The sequence below is a fragment of the Salvelinus alpinus genome, chromosome 37 (assembly GCF_045679555.1).
Source record: "Salvelinus alpinus chromosome 37, SLU_Salpinus.1, whole genome shotgun sequence".
NCBI lineage: Eukaryota > Metazoa > Chordata > Actinopteri > Salmoniformes > Salmonidae > Salvelinus > Salvelinus alpinus.
The window spans coordinates 16681082-16705882 of NC_092122.1; the positions used below are offsets into that span (position 1 = coordinate 16681082).

Below are 24801 nucleotides of genomic sequence, written 5' to 3' on the forward strand. Positions count from 1 at the left end.
CTCGACTCTCAGTGCGCAAGAAACGTAATTAATTTGGGCACTAGGCGTGTCCGTATAGCCTCCCTTCTGACACTGCATTTTGGTGTCAGCTGCAGTAGTCAGTGAGTGCATTGTCTCTCCCTTCCTCCCTCTGTCTTTCTCTCTCCCTCCCTCTCTCTAAGGGGGAGGTCACAGTGGGGGTTTTTCCACTGTCTGCTCAGGGCTTATCTCCTGTAAACTTCCACTGGGACTGTGAGATTCACTTGCACATTCCCATGACCAAAGAAGCATTCACTCCCACAGTGAGAGAGCTGGTGAGTGTGTGAGTTTCTGTGTGTGTGTGTGTGTGTGTGTGTGTGTGTGTGTGTGTGTGAGAGATAGTGTGTCTGTGTGCGTGTAAGAGTGTGGGAGTATCAGTATAGCCCACAGACAAGGGGTGTGTGTGTGTACCACTGCAGCCCACAGACAAAACGGATACTCCCCCCACCTCTCTTTCTCTCTCCAAGCAGGGATTGACTAGAGCCATGGGGCTGACAGTTCTCCCCTACCCTCTGCTGGTGGCTCAGTGTAACAACACCACCAACACATACTCCATTTACCCTTCCACCCTAAAACTGTCTCTCCCATCACAAGAACCCATCTCCCAACTCCTGCAAGCTACAATGACTGAAGGTAAACAGTGGAATTGTGGTGCCGTTCCCTTGTATAGCACTTTAATTGCTTGGAGAAAAAAACATTCCATAAATCTAATCTATTATTACCATCTTAATGTTCCTTGGGTCAACTAAGTCCTTTGAGAGGATCCATTCTAATGGGCACTGCTAAGTGCGAATGCATGGTTCATTGTAGGCTACAAAAGAGGTTCATGACACTTCTGAGACCCTCAGCCCTTTATGGGCTCCTGTGCCAGGCTAGGGCCAAGACAAATATAGCCCACAGCCATATAGGGGGGGTCAGGTACGGCCATGCAAGGCCAACGCTCTCATTCAGTGACTCACACACCACACAGGCAGACAGGCAGGCAGGCAGGCCGCATGAACAGGATATTACATAATAACCAGTGGAACAGAAACACAGTATCAGACCTGAACTGATGCTACAAACCAAGGCTAAACTGTACAAACCAAGGCTAAACTGTACAAACCAAGGCTAAACTGTACAAACCAAGGCTAAACTGTACAAACCAAGGCTAAACTGCAGCTTACACTTTAACAAAATAAGGACGGTAGCAAGTGACTTTACGGTATTTATTTGCTAGGACAGCATGTGGTGACAATGTGCAACTTAGAGCAGAGTGGGAAATGAGAGACAGGGGAGTTGTGAACATTACACTGTGTTCCTTGGCAGCCAGGCTAAAGAGCTTGTGACGAACAAGACGTCTATTGTACCACTGCTTTTCACATTGACATTTAGTCATTTATCAGACGCTGTTATACAGAGAAACTTACAGTAGTGAGTGAATACATTTCCGTGCTTTCACATGCTGTGTCTATTGATGTGTGTCCATCTATGTGTCTCCCAGAAGGAAGAGACTGAATATGTCTGGCATCATGTGGGGAGCAGTGTAGGGGTGTAATTGTTTCAAAGCTGTGTATGCGTGTGCGTGTTAATTTGTGTTTATGCTTGTATTTGTGTGTCTAAAGTATGATTGGAGGAGGGACAGAGTGCTCTTGTAAGGAAGCTTACGACAGACAAACAGAGCTTGGAAAACATGGGCTGGTTCTCATTTGGGACCTGGGGAGTTGGATTGACAGGATAGCTGAAAGTCTAATAATGAGTCAGCTAACATCACATCAGAACAGTATGTGCTTTACCAAGTTCAGCAAGAAAACCAGCCGTGTCAACACATCCACTCACTCACTCAGCCAATACAGAAAGAGACCCTCATGTTGGTATTAAAATAAATTAAAATAAAATGACCTGGGTGTTGAGCAGCGTGTGAATGTGTCTGCATAAATTGTAGGTGTGAGAATGTGTGCATATGTTTTGTGTATGTGGGTGTGTGTGTGTCTGTGTGCATGCATGCGTGTGCGAGTCTCTGCTTGTGTGTGTGGATGTGCGTGTGTGTGTGTGTCTGCGTGCGTTTGAGCAGATGCCTCGTACTTACAGGGAACAGGACAATGGGGACAGTCAGGGTGACAGCGGTCAGGACAGCCAGACGGACCAGCAGGAGCATGGTGTCAAACTTATACACCTTGGTGAAGGTGTGGAGCAACTCTGCCTCCACGTTTTCTGTGTTCAGGAGAAAGAAGGAATACAAGATGTCAGAGACATACCAATACAAAAGCCTGAACTGGGTGTGAGAGAGAGATATGGTAAACAAACACACAATGGTTATAGTAGCTTACTAGTGTATTTTAATACATACTACTGTCTCTTTTTCAAACATTTCACTTATAAAATGAACATATAACGCCAATAAAAGCAGAAACAAAGTAATACAATTGCTGTAAATGTATCTTACCGTAGAAAGTGAGGTAGCCGAACAGCGCTGAGAACATGTACATGACCAGCATGGCCAGAATGGACAGGTTGGACACGTTCTGCATCTTTCTCCGGGAGCGACTGGGGAAAACGCAAGTTGAGATGTGAGATGTATGGAGAAAATGTACCGCAGCAATTTATATGAGCGTCTATGCAAACGTGTCTTTTGTAATTCACTTGGATGCACTTACTCTTTGAGTTCACTGTAGATGGGTAGAATTTCAGGGTGGCACACAAAGGAGAAGGCCAGGATGGGAACAGTGTAAGCAGTCTGAAATGACAGGAGAAGAGATTGTGGATGAAACACAGGCCCAGATACACACTCACAGCAGCTAACTATGTTTGGTTTGATTTCATGTACGTTAAGAATTGCGTTCTTCTAAACGTTGATTAATCCCGTTTTTGGGAATGTTTTTCAGAGGATATTGTTTCCAAAACACAGAATTATACACATGAAGCATCCCGACTCACCACATATACACACACACACGTATGCACACACCCCACCCACATACAGTAGCTCCACACCTCACTTACTCACCTGAGAGTTGAACACAAAGTACTTGGGCGTGCACATCTCCTCCACGTCGTCGGGGTGTGGTTCGAAGCGGACCCCTGAGGTGTGGTGGCCGTCCAGGTAGGAGGCGGGGGACATGTCAGCTCTGGAGAACTCCATGAGGACGGTGCCGTTGTGCAGGGCGTGGGGCCCCAGGGCTGTTCCATTCATACTGTGGTTGGCATGATGGTACATGAAGGGCATCGGGCAGGGGAGGTTGTACTTCTTATAGATCAGCTGAGGGGTAAAGAGGGAACAGAGGGGTGAGATGGGGACAGAGTGATGAGGACAGAGGGGTGAGATGGGGACAGAGGGGTAAAGAGGGGACAGAGGGGTGAGATGGGGACAGATAGGGTAAAGAGGGGACAGAGGGGTGCGATGGGGACAGAGTGGTGAGATGGGGACAGATAGGGTAAAGAGGGGACAGAGGGGTGAGATGGGGACAGAGGGGGGAGAGGAGTGAGATGGGGACAAAGGGGTGAGATGGGGACGATTAGCAAACTTAGAAATGCATTATATTACATTGGCAGCATTCCATTATATTGCAGAGCAATGAGTTCCTTCCATCCTGTAATCTTTCATTCTGTCTTCAAAGAAACAGACGCTGAACGCTAAACTATGTACTTTCAGGGTTACTAACTACATAGGATGCCTCTCTGATAGCTACTATAGTATAAACCCTGTGTAAAGCTGAGTGTGGCCGCAAGCACAGATCTATTTCATTAATGATGATACAGACTGTATCAGGGTTTAATATGATACAGCACTAGAGAGCAAGTGGGCCAAAGTGGAGTTTAAGATATCAAAAGAAGGCTATTGATAAACTCATCTCTAATCTCATGTACGGTAACTAACCAGCTGAACTCCACACCAGGCATATTCTAAATGTTACCAGGAACTACCATGGCATGCAAATCACCCACATTGCCTGTGAGAGCAAAGCCAGCATTGGCATAATACCCTACAAACTGTCAGGATGACATTTAAGGAGGATAAAGTAGGTACGATCAAGACGCCGTGTGCCAAGAATACAAAAGCAATGTAGGCGAAATGTACTATTTTGGCAACAAGTACAGTGGGGCAAAAAAGTATTTAGTCAGCCACCAATTGTGCAAGTTCTCCCACTTAAAAAGATGAGAGAGGCCTGTAATTTTCATCATAGGTACACTTCAACTATGACAGACAAAATGAGAGAAAATAATCCAGAAAATCACATTGTAGGATTTTTTATTAATTTATTTGCAAATTATGGTGGAAAATAAGTATTTGGTCACCTACAAACAAGCAAGATTTCTGGCTCTCACAGACCTGTAACTTCTTCTTTAAGAGGCTCCTCTGTCCTCCACCCGTTACCTGTATTAATGGCACCTGTTTGAACTTGTTATCAGTATAAAAGACACCTGTCCACAACCTCAAACAGCCACACTCCAAACTCCACTATGGCCAAGACCAAAGAGCTGTCAAAGGACACCAGAAACAAAATTGTAGACCTGCACCAGGCTGGGAAGACTGAATCTGCAATAGGTAAGCAGCTTGGTTTGAAGAAATCAACTGTGGGAGCAATTATTAGGAAATGGAAGACATACAAGACCACTGATAATCTCCCTCGATCTGGGGCTCCACGCAAGATCTCACCCCGTGGGGTCAAAATGATCACAAGAACGGTGAGCAAAAATCCCAGAACCACACAGGGGGACCTAGTGAATGACCTGCAGACAGCTGGGACCAAAGTAACAAAGCCTACCATCAGTAACACACTACGCCGCCAGGGACTCAAATCCTGCAGTGCCAGACGTGTCCCCCTGCTTAAGCCAGTACATGTCCAGGCCCGTCTGAAGTTTGCTAGAGAGCATTTGGATGATCCAGAAGAAGATTGGGAGAATGTTATATGGTCAGATGAAACCAAAATAGAACTTTTTGGTAAAAACTCAACTTGTCGTGTTTGGAGGACAAAGAATGCTGAGTTGCATCCAAAGAACACCATACCTACTGTGAAGCATGGGGGTGGAAACATCATGCTTTGGGGCTGTTTTTCTGCAAAGGGACCAGGACGACTGATCCGTGTAAAGGAAAGAATGAATGGGGCCATGTATCGTGAGATTTAGAGTGAAAACCTCCTTCCATCAGCAAGGGCATTGAAGATGAAACGTGGCTGGGTCTTTCAGCATGACAATGATCCCAAACACACCGCCCGGGCAACGAAGGAGTGGCTTCGTAAGAAGCATTTCAAGGTCCTGGAGTGGCCTAGCCAGTCTCCAGATCTCAACCCCATAGAAAATCTTTGGAGGGAGTTGAAAGTCCGTGTTGCCCAGCAACAGCCCCAAAACATCACTGCTCTACAGGAGATCTAATGGAGGAATGGGCCAAAATACCAGCAACAGTGTGTGAAAACCTTGTGAAGACTTACAGAAAACGTTTGACCTCTGTCATTGCCAACAAAGGGTATATAACAAAGTATTGAGATACACTTTTGTTATTGACCAAATACTTATTTTCCACCATAATTTGCAAATAAATTCATTAAAAATCCTACAATGTGATTTCTGGATTTTTTTTTCTCATTTTGTCTGTCATAGTTGAAGTGTACCTATGATGAAAATTACAGGCCTCTCTCATCTTTTTAAGTGGGAGAACTTGCACAATTGGTGGCTGACTAAATACTTTTTTGCCCCACTGTATGTTCTGTCTGCATTGAAACATGACTGGACAGAAAAAGAATGTCAGAGTTGATAAAAAGCTGTAGTTGTTGGCATATTGACAGAAGGTGAAATATAGCCGTCTTATCTCACATCTGATGGTACTTTATATAATATCAACACCATCATCCGTCATTGTTCAGTCATTGAGAGGGCTAAAAATGCTAAACTAGCGGAGGCAGGTTAAACTTACCACTCCCAGGAAAAACACCATGCAGGATAGAGAGAATCCACTGGTGTAGCCAAGGTAGCCTAGAGACAAGAGAGAGAATTAGAGAGAAACTCTATGTACTAATGTACTATCAAGCAAACACTCACACACATTATGTAAACAAAGCATACAAAGACTAACTCTGAAACACACTCGCAACCGCACACCCACACACACCCTCACGCACTCACGCATACACCCATACACACACAACTTACCCAGGTTTTTGAGTATGCAGAGAGGCAGGATGATACCGATGGACACAAACACAACCAGGTAGTTTCCATTCATGTACCATTCACTGTAAACAACGCAGAGAGAACAGGTCTCACACACAGAGCATCAATCCATCCATCTATCTATCAATACACCAACCAAACTGTGTAGTGTGTTGTGCCACCTGTGCCAAATGAACTACAAATAATGGATTTTATGAAATAGTTAACCAATGACAGACAGACACTTACCCAGAGTTCTGCTCCAGTCTCATGAAGGCACGGATCACTTCTGGCAGTTCATACTTTACAATAAAGAGGTAGCTGGACATGGCTGGGTGCAAACAAACACAGATATTCCCACACTGAAACACATGTACATTTCAAAATAGAATCATAACACTACGATGAATGCAACATTAGCTGTTCACTTACCACCAATATTTTGAAGGGTTATCGATCCAAAAGCAGCCATTTTCCCTGGCCAGCCAAAAGCTCGCTCTCCCAACTTTTCATAGATGAGAGAGCCTGTTAGAACAACGACAATGTGCTGATGAGTGATATTCAAAGATACAGAGGAAAAAAAGCAGAAAGGTGAGGACAGATAGACAGACAGAGGCTGACGAAAGACAGACATGCCCATGAGTTAAAACATACACCTACCTCCTTCTTTTGCAGTCATTAGCAGCAAGTGAACGGAGTACAACGACAAGATGGCCACACCCAAGAGAAGGACTCTACGTTGGGATAGAAACCAGTCAGACATTAGCATTGGGCTATACCATACGGAAATCTTACACAAATCACAAAGAACAACACTTGGAGGGGAATCAACTGGGTTACAAAACACCCTACATAATAACTTTCACTAGTTTCCCCCCCTAGTCACTCTCACTCTGTTTCCCCCATTACCTATTTAGGGAGGTAAACTTAGCTTTAGAACTGCAGTCGTATTTAACTTGAGGGGGGGGGGACCTGATGCTTTCTCTGGCATGCATTTATTGCCTATTTGAGAAGACCATGTTCCAATGCCTAAAGCACATGTCAAAGACACTATCATGCCATGTCGATATATGTGCCAGCTCAGACAAAATAGTGGCAGACCAATGCGTGTCAGTGCTTAGAGACCAGACTAAACGCTGAGCTATTATATAAGTCAATAAAGTAACTTGTGAGGTATTCCGGGAGGGGATGTATGGGTTTCCCGCATCGGCTGAACATGATCAGCCTTAAATCCTTACACTTAAAGAGGTCACAAGGGGCCTTGGTCACCAAGGAGCCTCTAACCCAATCATCCAGCCTCCAATGGGCTCCAACGTATTCAACTAACTGAATTAAACATGTTGTTTTTGAATTGAGAGTTGCCCCTCTACCCCTCACTGTACTATTGTTGGCCAGACAGGCAAGCAGGTGAATGACTGTATCAAATGGGTGTTATGTGATACCACCTTACAGAATGTCAGGGAAGCCCAGAATAGATGGTGCGGAAGTAAGATGTCGCAACTGATGAGGGGGACTGACGTTAAAGGACTCCCTGTAAACTCCTTAGGACCGGAACAAACCGGCTGCACCAATATAATCATCAAGTGGGTTTCTAATCTACTTCCTTGTCTCCTGTCCTTCAATCACTTTCAGGGATATGTTTTTGCTTAGTGAAAGTACTGTCACCAAATTCTTTCTTGGTAAAGCCCAGCCATATACAATGGAAACAGGACTGAAGTAAAGCATCATCATCCTGTTTTGGACATTTGAGAAACCTGGTTATAGGGATTGTTTGAACAGACTCTTACGGACCTTAAACACAATCCGGGGAAGCTGGGAATGGATTGGGTGACATGGTTGTTCACGCCACCTTTGCATGCATGCTGGGGATGGCATGTCACAAAAAGGTCCTGACTTCGAACCAGAGTTAGTGTCTGCCTATTCTCGAATACATACCCCACCACTCACTCTGTTGTCAAACCCCACTTGCTATACCAAGGACTCTGAAGTTATTTCAGTCCTATCAGTAATACTATACGATGCAGACAGAATACTTTACTTTATTAGCTGGTGCTTTAATCACTTGACTGTTGCAGAAACCAAACACTGACCCCGTTCCACATTGTCTCTATGGCAGAAGTTGACACACACTTACACAAAAAGCACAATGCCAGTGTTGGCCATGGCGTAGGAGAGACCCAGGATGCCGCTGCCCATGATCGCATTACTCAGGTTGAAGACCGACATACCAAAGGAGGTATGTCCTGGGTGCTGAGAGAGAAAACGTTAGAGAGAGAGGGTAAGAGAGAGATTACTATGAGTTCAACTGATCGTAAACAAGAACATTTCACACACACACACGTGCATGCACCACCCGTCACACACATGTAAACTATCAGTTCCTACGAAAGGGTTCCTTGGAATGAAAGTTTGAATAAAAGCAGACAGCTTTTGAGGAAATGGCCAAGGTTGTTGCTAAGAGATACAGTGTCCATAAGCAAGAGCAAACATGCATGTGTTGTCATCGATAGTTCATCGTCAGTCTTCTTACGTATTCTTCTTGATACTCCTCGTACTTCTTCTTCTTCATAATCCCATTAGTGAGAAATTTGTGGCTCTCTGCGTCTCCATCCTCATCCAGGAAGTGACTGCAGATGTACAATCATTGAATCAATCTCTAGTTTAAAATACTTCTTTATGACTAGTTTATGACAGCTATGTTTGGACTTTTTGAGTGGTTACAGGGTCAGTTAGCCTAGTTCCAGCTTCTATATGTTTATTTAATTTTTTGGGGTGTTTGAAGAAATGAGATTACAGTGTAGCTAATCTGTTGGTGCTTTACAGTGAAGCTATGAGCTGAGAGATTCTCCTAACCAGTGTATTGAAAAGCATTGTGTACATTAGACAATGATAGGTAGGAGACAATAAATGTATGATAAAGAACATAATTTCTATACAGTTTGACAAAGAACACATTCTTGTTGCAACAACTAAGGAAATGCGCTTTCTTTCCTGTTGTTTTCTGTAGAAAGTCTCAGATAAAATAATTGATACAGTATTGAACCACACCTGTTGATGGTGGCCTTCTCTGAGTCGATGGGCTCTGTGAAGCGGTCGTCCAAACTGGCTGTGCTGTCATCGTCTGCCTCCATGCAGACTTTCTTCAGCTCCATGCGGTCCATGGTTACGGCTATAGTGGTACGGGGCTGGGGAAGGGGTCACGGTCCAAAGCAGAGCAGTTGTACTCGGTAGGTTGGCTTGCTTTATCTCAGCCTTACACTATAGGGCAAATACCTGCAGAAAACAGCAGAGGGAGAGATAGTAAATATTCAGAGAGCTGCTGATGTGGCGGGAAGCCCTTATAACCAGCAAACATACAACCAATCATTCAATGTTGTCTAAACGTTGACTAAAAGTTGTGGGCCTCAACTAGCCATCATTTCTTTGTAATTACACTTTGACTAGCCCTCTATAAAGTGACAATATCCCTAATAAGATACAAAGTAGTACATGTCCAGTCAAAAAGGCCATGGCCACAAGTTTTCTCTGATTTGACTGTGTAATCTGTCAACAATGAGCTAGTTACTGTTAATGTTATGAAGATACATTCAATGAGTCTTATCTGACTGGCCAGAACTCTAGGGCCTTGACAAAGGACACTTCAAGGGGAAGAAAAGGTGTCATTCTACACACACCCTTCTGTGTCACATTCCCCTGAACCCGCAGCACCATTTTATCTCTCCATTCGATACATGTTGGTAGCTCACGCACTTCAGTGTGCTGTAACCATGGCGTCTTTCATAAACAATATCACTGTTCCTGTCACGCATTGGAATCTTGACATTCCGTGCAGACTGGTTTTGGATACTTTTTGTACTCTGCTATACACTGAGAGTTAACAAAATGGCCTCTAACTGTATCAAGTTCAAAAATATTTTGTAGTCGATGTAGATAAGTAATTGTAGTTTTTTATTGCTTAACAGACCGTAAAATCCCATATTAATTGTGATCTCAATTTTACATATCATCTATTTTAATAGAATAGCACAGATTATTTTCCCTAAAAGAACCACTAAGTAACCCTTTCAGACACACGTCCATGTTCTATTGCTGCGGTGCAGTTTCCTTTATGATGCTATAACCACATTCATTTCAGGTGGGTGAAAGCAAGTCTCAACATTATGTCAAAAACACGCCTGAATCCTAAATTCGGGTCAAAGAGGTCGGCTTATGAGGCCATGAGGCAGGCAAGTTTCCAACCAAATGTTCCTAACCTCTGGGAAAGCACGCTACAAAGGCCTGTCTGTATTGCTGTCCACGGTAAACCCAATTCAATTGAACGCACCGAGTGCACTGAAGTAGTGGGCCAGCAGGAGGCATGTGTTCATATTTCCATTCTATTGAACATTTGATTGCTGCTATTACGTAACAACAAGATGAGGCACTGGGCAGCGCACACAGAGCTCTGCTAAATTATTTTAACAGCCAATTACCCACAGTGCTGTTCTTCCCATACAAAGGCTTCTTTGACATGAATGGGTAAAAACAGCTGAGCAGCCAGGGCCCTTGTCCATCCAGGTTCCCAAAAGTCGCACCCTGCTCCCTCCCCTGTCCTACCGACCAACACCCCAGGAAAAAAACAACGGTGAAACACATCTAAACCTTAGTAACAAACATGGATGGCCAACGTTGTGACAAAGCCATAAACAAACAGCTATGGAATATAACCTCATCCACCAATCCAAGTCCATGAATTAACATTTCAGTGCTGCCCATCAAAAAACAAGCATTGTAAAAACTCTTTGAAATGAAGTTTTAGTGCTAGAAAATACATTTCAGTCACATGCTATTTCAACTCTTGCTATTTCAACTCTTGCTATTTCAACTCTTGCTATTTACACTCTGGCTATTTACACTCTTGCCCCAGGCATTAATGAAACTGGGCCAAGTATAAAATCCATCATCCTCACATGATCGTCAAAGCACGCCACGTTAACAGTCAATAAAACATTACGTAAGTGAGTCTATGCACAGTAGGTCCTCCATGTTGTACCCAGTCAGGACAGAGATCCATGGCCTTCAGGACTGAAACAGGTCATGTAAGAGAGAAGTCATAGACAGACTGAACCTGTATCTTACCACACACCTCTTTTGTTGTGACTGCTGTCACCTCCCCTGTATGGAAATGTATAGCCAAGCCAATCGTTAGCTGTTTGTGAAGCATTTTTCTACATACTTAGTTTTGCCTAGCTTGTCTACTCTACATAGTTCTGGTTTGATCGCATTCTAGTTCCTGCTGTGCCTATACCAGCTGCGTTCCTGGAACTGCTGTGTGTCCTAGTACATTCCTCTGTTACGTCTCCTCTAGATAGACAGATTGACTGGTAGGCCTATATCTTCGTATTGGTAGATATTTGTATCTTTGTGATCGAAAGTGTGCATTGCATACAAATACAATCAATCATGGTCCCAACTGTACACCTCCCCAGTGTGCTACCCTCGAGCAAATAAGAAAGAACCTGCTCAACCAAACTTCACCCCTCCACCCAGGCAGCTAAGCACTCCACTGCTCCCCGTGCATATACCTTGTGTTATGCTATGACTAAGCTACCTATAGCCATAGACCCAGCCCCAGCAAAATCTTTGAACCTTTGCCTTTCATGCACATCTGAAATGTATGCTTTACCCACTGTAGTTAAAACCACTGCTACTTTTGCATATGATTGTTTGAATAACAACAACTGAGTGAATGTGATTTAAAGTTGTCACAGTGTGTTAGTCAATGTGTCTGTGTATGCATTTGCTGTTTGATAAAGCCAATGTGATAAATGCACGCAAGTACAGACTTTAAGATTTAGATTTTAATTTGAGACAGTTTTTGTTACAGCAGGAAAAGAATCCTGCAGCAACAGGAAATGTAAATTATGACGTGGATTATAATTAATGGACATTTTGTGTAGGGGGTGATACATTTTTCGTTAGGGCAAGTCAAGTCTGACATTTTAAAGTGAAAATCACAAACTTTAGAAGCTTTTTTAAACCTCAAATACACTACAAGTTTCCATGTCCTGCTGTTAAGGAAAACTCCTGCAACAACAGGATGATCAAATTAAGATACGGCATCTGTATGCCAAATCGTTTATTGTATTATCAAACACAATATTTGATACCAAGCCTTGTATATTGTGCAAATAAAGAACCTTCTTGAAAATGCCTAACGCCTAAATCTAATATAGTGTGCTTGCATACAACAAGGCTACAACACTTTTAATAGACAAGTCAGTTCTGTGACACAACAAACACTGATCAAAACTTGAGATTCTTCTAATCCAATTTGCCAACAGCGTGACATCAATCATCTGAATGGGAAAAACATGAACTTCATTCGTTGTATCTGTCCAGAAGTAGCAGAAAAGGAGTCTGTGCAATTTACATAACACTCAACTCCAAGTTTAAGGACACAACAAAAGTACAGTACCAGAGGATCCCATTCTTACTGGAGGTACACAACACATCATTAGCTCAAAGATTAGCTCTGTCTAACTCAAACTACCACTCAAGTCCCACTTCAGCAGTGGCTTGGTTTTCTACCCAACAAAACATCTAATAAACCCACAAACAAATGCTCAAAGGAAACCAACTGAATACTTCAACCAATGAAATACCTCCCACATTCTCAAAAGCACAAAACAAACTAATTCAGCTAGGTGCATCTACAGTTTCTCAAGAAAACTGTAGAAAATTCTCCACTTTCCTCTACAAGATTTTTTATTTTCTCAGCAGTTACAACTTAGTGCCTATTTGAATAACAAACTTAGATCAAGGTAACTAAAGTTCCCCGACACGAGAAGCAGATAAATCATGTGGAAAAGGAGACATACTCACTCATTCAGAGATGACAGAGAGGGGGTCCGAAGTGTTTTTTTTGGCTTGTTTGGGGGGGAGAATGAGGACAGTGCTAGTGAGCAGCCGGGAGAGGCAAGAGCTGCTGCTTTTTTGTAACCCAGGTGAGAGGAAGGCTTTTAAAGAGCAGGGGAAGGACCCACCCTGGCCAATCACGTCAGGAGCCTGAAGCCAACAACGCCTCCCCCCCTTTCCCCTACGTCAATGAAAAAGGAGCAAGAGAGAGAAAGGCAGAGAGAGGAGTTAATCAGTAGAAGAGAGGGAGGGGTTAGAGAGAGAGAGAGAGAGGGACAGCACACAGACATCCTGAAAGCTCGGCCAAGATTGCACAGTGAGCGTTGTTGCATCAACTGATGTTTGTTCTGTGATGGCCTGCCGAGCACACACGCCGGGTGGTCATCCCTGGGTGCAAATGGTACCGTCCTCATGCTGCGGTCACTGTCCTACCCTGTCCTGCCCTCAACCACACACCCCTCCCTTCCCACTAACCCTACCCCCTACTACCATGGGTTGACTCAGCGTACCGTTAAGCATTCAGAGCCTGCCAGAGACAACTGGCATCCACTGGGGAGGTTGTGACACTGCCCGCCAATCAGGGGCCACAGCTGAGTGTGCCGCTGAGCGCAAGGTCACACTCCGCTGAAGGATGGGGTCTTAACAGTCCAATTTTGTAATCCCCCTCATACACACGTACACACACACACACACACACATTATACACAGAGAAACTTCAAATCAGACACATGAAATGCTTCTTTTGAGTCCACAACCCACCACATTTTCTGAAATAAAATAAATATTACTGAAAGTGTTGTCTAGTCCACACCTGTTACAGCAGAGAGTATTGTCTAGTCCACACCTGTTACAGCAGAGAGTATTGTCTAGTCCACACCTGTTACAGCAGAGAGTATTGTCTAGTCCACACCTGTTACAGCAGAGAGTAGTGTCTGGTCCACACAAGACATCTGCAGAAGCAGAGCAGTACAGTCACATAACATCACTCACACATACAGATATAAACTCTCCACAGAGTAACCTAAATAGCATGTCGTATATTCACATGTAGTATTTGTAATTAGTTACAAGTTAAGACACAAAACAAACCACTTTTGCAAGTAAGTTATCTCAACAATTCAAAGACTAAGTCAGTCAGGACGATCCAAAGCTGGAAGACATGTCAACTCCATTTATACCTCAACCCTCATTCATGGAAAATGATCTGCTACTAAGCACCAATAGCCCGAAAACACAAACAAAAATACTCTTCTATGCTACCATGGGCAATGCATCACCACTGTGGCAAATTACATGGAAAATATCCAGCCTATTCAGAGTTGAGTGCAATGTATAAAAAGAAGCTCAGAAATTCAATCAGAGTGAAATTTTAACGAGAAGGTAAGAGAAATGAATACAGGGAGAATTAAATGAAAAGGTTAATTCTAGTGACAGTCCTACTGACCATGCCTGAAATCTTCACAGATCTTCACAGACTTCCTTCTGGCTATGGGAGCATTCCTTAAAAGGTGTCACACTTCTGAAGTGCGAGGGTTTCACACACCAAACAGTCTAATGTCTCTGAGCCAATCATTAACGGTTCTAGACCAGCCCAGGTCACACAGGAGAAGCGACTGACTGGAACAAGCCTGCTCCAGCCACTACTCAAACGAACAGAGACGTACTTAGTCATTACAACACAAATTCTAAACTACAACACAAAAAGCCTTGACATCAACGTTATTAAGACAATAACTACTACATTGGCTGAAGCAAAGCTGAACATTATAGAAGCCAGTGAAACATTCTAACCAAACATTGTTTTATCACGGCATTTGTCATGTCATATTACATCACTCACACACAAGAAGATGCATATTTACTCGACATCACATGGATTGACCACGGAAATAACAACAGCTTAGCCCTCTGACCAGTTGCGCTCCTTACCCCAGCTATTTCCCCATGTCAAGACATTCCCATCTTCAAACACTCCTTTCAAATGTGGATATAAATTAAACCTTCCTGTAATTATTGTTCCAGTAAACATTTCTTATTGACATTGAGGAACTTACGGAACACTTTGCATTGGGCTCTTCTGTATATAAGAGGCCATCTTCAATCAAATCAATATTCATTCAGTAACAGATGTCCTATTCTGAAAATCTCAAGCATCTACCTGGAGGATTATACAGTACCTAGCATTGTGGATAACGGGCTATAAATAACAGCCAATGTTTTCCTGCTGTATATCAGAAGCTTCAGCTACATGGGCTGAACTTTATATGGTATTTTTTTTACAGTAATTTGAACTCTCTCTCCCTCTGTGTCTCTGTGAAGAACAAGAGCCAGATCCTTGCATCAACTGCATTACTGGAAGTACTTCAACTGTGGTCCCCCAAAAACCCACTGGACTGGAGGCAAATACTCCCCCTCCAACTTATTCACTTTTTACGAGGGGTCTCTGACGTCGACAGAGTAGGATCTGGCCTGTAGATGCCTATTAGTTGGGTTATTTCTGCAGCAGGAGACCCACATGTTGGGTGAACAGCAGCTGGTTAACAGCGGTTGTCAATTACAGGTCAAGAGGCCTCCTGACCTCTCTTATCTTCCAAAACAAAAACACCAAACCAGTCCACTGGCACCAGCAGGTAACTGGAACAGCTGAAACACCATGTCACAGCAATACTACAGGCATTTCTAATAGGGTGAATACAGGGTCCTATCCCAAGAAAGGCGCATGCACACCCACAAACTGTACACAGCACTCCAGTCACCAGACTCTTGCCAGCGCAGTCGTCCAACTAGCCTCATTCCAGCAGCCTCCACAGCTCTCTAACCAATTATAGAAAGCAGGAATTTTAAGGCAACCAAAATAAGTCGGTACCCCAGACACCATGTGACATGCTGCAAATAGCTCCGGTAGGTGGTGAATGATTGGCCAGATGACATATCACCAGGACGGTAATGGAAAGTGCCGCTTTTGTTGCATCAAACAAACCAACATCTCTTTCCGTCCAACATCAACATTGCTGGAAGAATGTCTGGGCCCTTACATCATAACAGTTTAGAATGTGTTGAGAGACACATTTTGATCTTTGCTATGTAACTCTATGCTTACGTCTGGTGAACCATTAGAAGCCATTAGCCTGTGTACTATCAGGTGTGTAACACTGGCATTCAAAAGCAAAGAGGATATAACACAATGCTCCTTCTGATAATCCCTCAAATGCTGAAAGGTCAATAAGGAATCAATACAGTGCAAGAGATACACCAGCCCTTCCACACACTTGTTACAAATACAACAAGTGTAGACCTACCATGAAATGCTTACTTATAAGCCCTTAGCCAACAATGTAGTTTTAAGAAAAACAGGAGTTATTTAAAACAAATAGGTTAAATAACAATAACGAGGCTACATACAGGTGGTACCGGTACAGAGTCAATGTGCGGCGGAACAGGTTAGTCAAGGTAATTGAGGTAATATACACATGTAGGTAGGGGTAAAGTGACTATGCACAGATAATAAACAGTGAGTAGCAGCAGCGTAAAAAAAAGGGGGGTCAATACCAATAGTCCGGGTACAACATGATGTCAAAAAAGACTCAGGTTACAGTGATCAGCTGACACCTCAGGGTAGTTTAGGAGAAAGTCAAGGGTGTCCTGCATGTGGGACTACTCTGAAATTCACAGAGTGGAGTTACATCCGTGAAAAGTCTTTAATGGCATTGTCGAAGGGGTTACAACCAGTCAAAGCACATTTTGATGTACAAGTACACCTCCTGGACAGGACGCTAGTCTATCGCATGGCCAATCTAGCAAGCAGCACCAAGCAGAGACGCATCAGTTCCCTTTTTTACAGTATGACTCGGCCGGGGATTACATTAATATCCCCACAAGGTTGGTGGTATTAATGTGTCCTAACCACCCTGTCAGTCAAGTTGATACCCACAAATCAACTATTTAGATGTTGTCTGCACATGCAAGTTAATTATGAGTGGCATGTGCCTCTCTTTCTCTGTCACAGATGTGACACATTCTACATGTCCACTCTCCGAGGCTCCCTGCCACAATTTCAGCTCCACCATAAATGCCTTGGGTGTTATGGGAGCCCAGTTCAAGATGGGGTTGACTCGTGTAGCCTACATGGAGATGCATCCGATCCACTGCTTATCTACACTAGCTCGTTACTATTGTTGGCTGTGTGAGTCCTTTTATCCATCTGTACAACTAGAAAAGCTTTGAATGTCGGCCACTGATCAGTTTTAAACCCAATGTTGAATTTAGGTGTCCCTTCTCTCCATTCAACTCGCGAGAATGGTTTCTGAATGTCGGGAACTCAAATGTGAAAATCCAGCATTTAGCTATTGACATAGAAAAGGTTGCTTCATAACACTGCTGCTATTCACCTGTCTGGTATCAGTAAATACCCAAAGGTATCCATCCCAAAACTTGCAAGGTGTTTGGTTAGGCCTTTGCCAATATCATCTAACAAGTAGGTGTGTTCTCTAGCATTCCCACAGGTCAGAGCATGTGAGCTGGCGTCTATGGAGCTGAACATGTGGGTTGAGGGTAAGCTCCAAAACATGCAAATATTTCCACGAGGATCTCCATACATATTGACTACAGCCAAATAGTGCATTTGTTAAGAACCAAGTTAGCATTGAGAGCACAAGCTATCTTAAAGAACCCATGTTAGCATTAAGCACAAGTTAGCCCAAAGAACACAAGTTAGCATTGAGAGAGCAAGATTGCCTCAAGAACAAAAGTTAGCATTGAGAACACAGGTTAGCATTGAGAACACGGTTTAGCACTGAGAACACAGGTTAGCATTGAGAACACGGTTTAGCACTGAGAACACAGGTTATCCTTAAGAACACAGGGTTGGATTCATCTATGGGATTTGATTTAGAGCATAACTGGGCTGGAGAAATTATCTGATAGAGGCTGAGAGACTCCCATCAGGCCAAAGTCCACATAGCAACAGAGCTAAATATAAGCCATTCCTCAGAACCTCACATCTCTACACTAGCTGTGACATGACTGCCATGCTTTTACCACTTCATGCAACACTTACTCCTGAATCTATCAAACCAATACAGTGCTGTAGAAGTGCACAAGGCAAACTGTTCACGAGAACATCTGGTTTAGTCTAAAAGATCTTGGCAACCCATGTGAAAGTATCAATACTGTTCAAGTTCAATCTCTCAGTGAAATCTGCTAAGCATGAAACACACGAGAATCTGACTGCCGATGGGTACTTATCAAAGTAGGAGGCCAATCCTTCTCTTGCTAGAACAAAAGGCGTACCTTCTGTGTACTTGTAGAATCGCAATGGTCGGCAGTGGCCAACAACTTGACTTTGAGCCAATCAGAGAGCACAAACCTCCACGTGGTGAAGCCGACAGGAGTGACAATAAGGGAAAAAAGGAGAGCTAATCCACCCTTTTTTTAAATCAGAATTGTTCTACCTAAAACAATAAAGCTACATAAAAATGGAAAATCTATAGCAAGTGTTTACATCTTTTACGTCTAGGTAAGGAGTTTTGTGCTTTTTTGGTAGGTTTGATAATGTGTACTATCTTATTAGTTAGCTAGCTAGCTGGCTAACGTTAGCTTGCTAAGTGAACAAGGCCATCACACACACACTATGAAACAAATGGGGTGGTAAGTGCAGCACAATACACACAACACTAACCAAGCATGCTACCTAGCAACTGTAGCTAGTAACATTATAAATAAATCACAAGGGATTTGTTTCCATGTAGCAGGTGCCTGTAGCTGTTGAGAGTCAATGCAGTATCTTTACTTTACCTAGCTAGCGAATCATGCTAACCATTTAGCTAACGTTAGCCAGCTAGCTAAAACTGTATATATGGGCTGTATGCGATTATGGAGAGTACATAAAAAAAAAAGTAATCTTGCTAGCTAGCTGTGGCCATCTGGCTAGTATCAACAAGGGCTTTTCACAACCATAGCAACATTAGCGCATCTAGCTCGCTAACATTGACTAGACAAAGCAACACACACAGACATGCATTGCCAAACAACTCTACTGCCACCTTCTGGTATGGTGTATTTTAACAAGGCTGAGTGGCTGACGACTTCAAGGTCTTTGCTGTCTGAACACAGAAGAAATTGGCAGCCAACACTGTTGAGAGGTGCTAAGTACTGTCGGCAGGCAAACGTTTGACAATCCTATCGGTGTGTCTGAGCCATTGTACTTCAGAATTGGAGTTGGGCTTCGTCAAAGAAAATAGAGGCCATCAATGTACAAAGGTACGGTATGAGTTACAGTCACAAGCATGTACTGTACTAATCATAGGAGGTAGGTTGCACCTTAATTGGGGAGGACGGGCTCATGTTAATGGCTGGAGCAGAATAAGTGGAATGGTATCAAATACACATGGTCTCCATGCGACTATGTACATACGTACGACTCAGTGATCTTGTTGTACATACTTCTTTGCTCAAGCCTTAGCATCAATACAGGCATTTCTCATGCTGTACATACTTTTGTAAAAAGATTATGACTGTACATACTCATGACGATCTTGTGAAGAGTGCGGTGATATGTATTGGTGTGGTCAGCACAAGAGCCTGATGTATGAGGCCCTGCTATTACTAAGGTATAATCAAATACAACAATGTGTGACCAGGTTTGTGGTGAAGGGGACCACCCAAAGCATGGTCCATGCGTGTTTGAGCTGGACCTCCGCAGTAAGATCTATTTTGTTGGCCTGATGGGCTTCAGGCTGTAGTCGTTGTTGCTTCCTGGTACTGTACATGGGCCGTCCTAACTTTGTTTGTGAACACTCTCCCCAGGTCCCCCATGTTCCGATGGTCTTATCAGTCCCTATTGATCTGTCCATGACTTTTGTTGGCTGATGACGAAGTTGCACTGCTTGACGTAGGACCACATCTGAGTGGCCTTGAATTTGCTAGGGGAGGAGGGTGCTCCCGGGGCCAGGTAAGGCCCTGCATGTCATTAGCCGCTTGCTCATAATTGCGCAATTTCCGAGCCAGTATGTGCTGGCACCTGAGACATTTGAAACCGAGACTCACTTAAAAAAATAATTGATTTAACCTTTATTTAATTTCTTAGGGATAGCCCCCTTTTTTCAATTTTCGCCTAAATGACATACCCAAATCTAACTGCCTGTAGCTCAGGCCCTGAAGCAAGGATATTCATATTCTTGGTACCAAGAAAGGAAACACTTTGAAGTTTGTGGAAATGTGAATTGAATGTAGGAGAATACAACACAATAGATCTGGTAGAAGAAAATACAAAGAAAAAAACAACCAGTCTTTTTCTACCACCATCTTTGAAATGCAAGAGAAAGATCATAGTTAGAGCCATAACTCTGGTTGTAATTATGCAGTAGGATGTGGTATTACATGAATCAATGCAGGTTAGTCTCATAGAGATAAGATCAATTATTAAGAGACCTGGTTCAAAGCCATTTCACAAAAATGAAAGCTAGTCTAAGAAATATTTCTTACCATCGCTAGTGCAGGGCATATTTAAGTTCCGTATTCTTATTGTTCAAACTATTTAGTCATTGCATTATGCAATAGTAGTGGTAAGAATAGCCAGCCCACATATTGTATGCCCTTCTCAGATTTCAAAAGGACATAGTGACAGTGTTTTGGAAAATCACCCCGAAATCCTTTGATTCCTTTGCGGAATAATAGTGGATTAGTGTTAATAGTAACTGCCATGCACCACGCACCTCAAACACGACTTTGCGACTGGCTTACGGGTAAGTTTGCTCTGTTCCACACAGTCCCAATTGCATCAGCCGTCACTGCTCGAACATGAACAGCTCTGGGCTTTTTGACCTACATCTGTTCGGTCACTCAAGACCCTACATCACACACCTCATACTGACCAATGAAAAGAGCATGCCCATTTCTCTATCCCCACTGACAGGTGTGTGCAGAGAAAAAGTGCCAGGGCCTGCCCCTGCATTTGAAGACACCTGCACACTGCTGACATGAAAGTCTTTGACATAGAATGAACCCATTTTCTATTAGACCGTAAACAATCAACGGTGTACAGTGTTCTCTGTAATAGCCTAGGCTTCTGTCTGTCACCGAATGGTTACATCAGTAGATTAGCTGTGAAATCAAGATATTATCAAATGTGAAAACAATTTCTCACATTTGCAAGTAATTTCCAATCTTTGTCTCTATGATTTGTGTTACCATTTGTGAGAATAAATAAAAATAAAAAACAAATTTCTACACTTTATTAATAATAGTCCTTTTGACAGGTGTCAAAAGAGGCTTCACAGAGATAGAGATAGTTTACCCATATTACAAATTGACCTTATTTTATGGATACCTAGAAAATAGTCTGTGGACACAGTCAGCAACCCAAGATGTGGGTTGGATTTTACCAATTTACAATTTAGTAATTGCATTGTAAAGTTCAAAACAATGGGAACTGTATGATCCCTTTTGGCATGCTCTATATAACAGACCTGTAGACCTGTATTTTCACCGTGATACATTCGGAAGTTAGACATTTTGTTTTAACTTCATGTATAACTTCCTGAACCTTCATGCCATAAAAACATTTCACTAAACTGTGAAATTTTGCTCAAATACTAACCTATACGTGTGCTGCACTTGTAAACATCAGCACTTGTCTACATATGTGCGAAGCATTACCATTTAGGGACACACTTGAGGTCAGGTCATCTGAATTTGGTTGCCCAACTCAAAACCAATATTACTTAAAATAATCCCATCTCACAGTACTCTAAAAAGTATGTTATTGGTGGCAAATGTAACCTAATAATGCATGCAGTGTCAGTGGGAGTGGGAGTTCACCAGACAATATATATAAATCTTTCCCTGAATCACTTACTTTATTTTTATTTATGATATATGTCTGAGCTTCTGTTATGGTAGGCTCACTGGGCTAATAATGTATGCTACAACCTTAACTCGATGCTGGTACAGGGAGGAGTGTTTTTGAACAACATGGATTTGAGAACCTTATGTACTTTTACAATATATGTAGGTTTACATCTTCAATTAATAAAGTAGCAAATAGAGAAGTGAAATTAAATCTTAATATTCTCTGAGCCTATCCCTATCAACGACATAAAGATAAAGAAAAAGTCTAAGGGTTAAAATGACTTAACCCTTTAGGAATCTTCCAGATATACGCTCCTCCCCAATCAACGAAAGAAAGCGGAATCAGTCTGTAGGCTAAACCATACACTCCAAAATACCTTTCTCGTTTATTTCTACATGTCCAGATATTTCCACTATATTTATAATTGTAAAACTATTAAAACACACACATACAGAAATTGTATTCAAAAATAACTATTAAACCTATGTAAACTTTATAACTCCGACAGTGTCGTTATGAAGGTTATTGAATGGTAAAAATAATAATTTCCACGTTCCTTTGTAGTATGCGAAATGCACACGCGGGGCAGTTCCAAACAGTGGAAGAAACTGCATTGTTTCTTATCCAAAACACATCAAAATATTTAATGCATTTGGCTAGTAAGTGGATTACACATGTAATATCACTTACTGGCGTTATAATAATAATTAACGGTCTACAATAGAAGATTGGCCCTTCATGTAGGCTACACGACACATTCGACACGTGTTATTTTCGCTAAAAACATTATTATTTAACATTCAGGCTACACCAAACACAGCAAATATACTACAGGGATGATGACATTTGATCAAATATCATGGCTAATACCTAAGAACGTGTTTTAAATATCCCATAGTTCCTTTAAACGACACATTTATTGGCTAAACAGATTACCTGAGAGATTAAACCGCAATTTTCAGCCTTGGATAATTACTCTTGTAGATGTTTTGTCAATAATGTCAACATTAACCATTAGCTTTCCGGTGCGAATTGAAATGGGATACAGTGTTTCAAAATGCCGACGTTGACAAACAAGTATGCAATACCTACACAACTATGGGAGAACATATACAGGCTAAACATAGGAAAAAAGCTTAAATGGGGACCTACCTACCTAAATTGTAATTGTTCGGGGCTTCAGAGGTGGAGGACAAGTAAGCGTAGTGAACACCAGTAAGGGAGACCCTTCCCATTTAACAACCGAGGGACACAGTGGAAATTTCCACCATGTGATGGCAACTCTTCAAGCATCATGTTTCACTACCAAGACACCCTCGGACTGAAAGCAACCAATTGCCTTTTGTATCTCGCAGTCGTCGATAGGCAATGGCAGAACATGAAAGTTGTATGTTGTATGATGGACAGTGACAGTGGTCGACTGAAATATGTAAAACGTAGGCAATATGAAGAGCACAATTGATTTTGGAGCTCCTTCACGTTGGTGTGATTCATTTGTTGACATTACACATTCTGTTCGTTGAGTAGACGCACTCAAGGAGTGGGCACGGTTATCGTTGTTTGCGCGCGCTGCATAAAGTTTCCAAAAACCTTCAATTGTGGATGCATTTTCATTCAACACGTTCACTTTCAAATTCATTTCAGTTAGATAACTGATTTTAAGAAAGTAATTACTTATATGAAATAATTGAACATTGCAACAACCAACAGTGTTTTTCTAAAGATGTCTTGTCTTCGTAATCCTCTCAGAGCATGAGGGAAAGTGTTTTGCAGTTTATCACTGTAGGGCAGGCTATCCTAAAAATGAAGACGATGAGTTTATTACAGATTACATTTTCCTAACCCAGGTATCATAATAATGCATTAAAATTATGTTGGCCTTTTGCATTTTGTTAGGCCGTAATTGTAAATAAGAATTTGTTGTTAACTGACTTGCCTAGTTAAAATAAAGGTTCAATTAAAAAAAAGATTAAATAAATATGCTCGCTCCACTTTACAACAATTTATGAATGGTTTAATATATGTGTAATATATACAGCCACAAAGATCTCATAAAGAAATGGTAATAACTTTTTATATTTTTTAGCTACATAAATTGCCTAACAACCTACTACAGATGTAGGGTCATAATTTGACCACCCTGTTGCGGGATAACTTTTCTTGTAGTGTATTTGAGGTTTAAAAATGCTTCTGAAGTTTGCAATTTCCACTTTGAAATTTCAGATTGGATTTTCCCTTACAAAAAAACGTATCAACCTCTACAAAGATTTATATTAATTATAATCCACATAATTCTAATTTCCTGTTGCTGCAGGATTATGTTCCTGCTGTAGCAAACTGGCTCAAATTAAGATCCTACATCTGTATGCAATTGTCTGTATTTTTTTTCTTATTGTTACAAGGTAATAACACCCCATATAGTGACCTCATAGTTGGTGAGTTGAACAGAAAATGTTCTATACAGTAGCAAGTCAGATGCGAGGACGTCAATGGAGCCAATGTAATCAAAGAACTGAGTGAGCTGTATAAATTGGATACATAAAATAACTAGCTCAACTGGCTATACTTTGCTTGTCTCAGCAGCTCATAAAATCAGCTTTAACATTCTCAAAGCTATGAGTCAGCAACCAACCGATAGAGCAAGCCTGCTAAGCATACTAAAAACTATATAATACATTAACAAAAAAAGAGAAAATCACCATTCATGCACTGAAGGTGATATTGACCCACATTATTTTCCTGCAATTAACAACAGATTTAAAACTTTGGCATGACAAGGTTTCATCAATAACTCCACAAACCAATCAAAAGGGACATATTCAACCCCACTTGGTTTCCTGATAAGTTAAAAACAACTTCCTGTTCAGTGAGAAAGCAGTCTAGAATTATTTTAGTTTTGCACTATATATATT

The 24801-nt window shown here is 42.0% G+C and overlaps 1 protein-coding gene across 3 annotated transcripts in view; it reads right to left on the reverse strand.

The window, feature by feature from the left end:
• LOC139565921 (sodium-coupled neutral amino acid transporter 4-like) overlaps nucleotides 1–23170 on the reverse strand; it is a 32859-nt gene extending 9689 nt beyond the window's left edge. Inside the window, exons 1-13 of one of the 3 annotated variants that reach the window (XM_071386614.1) lie at nucleotides 23046–23170; nucleotides 9193–9417; nucleotides 8675–8771; nucleotides 8279–8394; nucleotides 6805–6878; nucleotides 6577–6669; nucleotides 6394–6475; nucleotides 6145–6227; nucleotides 5909–5967; nucleotides 3005–3256; nucleotides 2655–2734; nucleotides 2444–2544; nucleotides 2087–2211 (exon numbers count right to left, since the gene is read on the reverse strand). In XM_071386614.1, coding sequence (XP_071242715.1) covers nucleotides 2087–2211; nucleotides 2444–2544; nucleotides 2655–2734; nucleotides 3005–3256; nucleotides 5909–5967; nucleotides 6145–6227; nucleotides 6394–6475; nucleotides 6577–6669; nucleotides 6805–6878; nucleotides 8279–8394; nucleotides 8675–8771; nucleotides 9193–9305 — 1275 coding nt within the window. In that variant the 5' untranslated portion in view covers nucleotides 9306–9417; nucleotides 23046–23170. Of the gene's footprint in view, nucleotides 1–2086; nucleotides 2212–2443; nucleotides 2545–2654; nucleotides 2735–3004; nucleotides 3257–5908; nucleotides 5968–6144; nucleotides 6228–6393; nucleotides 6476–6576; nucleotides 6670–6804; nucleotides 6879–8278; nucleotides 8395–8674; nucleotides 8772–9192; nucleotides 9418–13008; nucleotides 13142–23041 lie in introns of those variants that run through there. The other 2 variants (XM_071386615.1, XM_071386613.1) reach the window with 2 other exon arrangements.
• Nucleotides 23171–24801: the final 1631 nt, after the last annotated feature.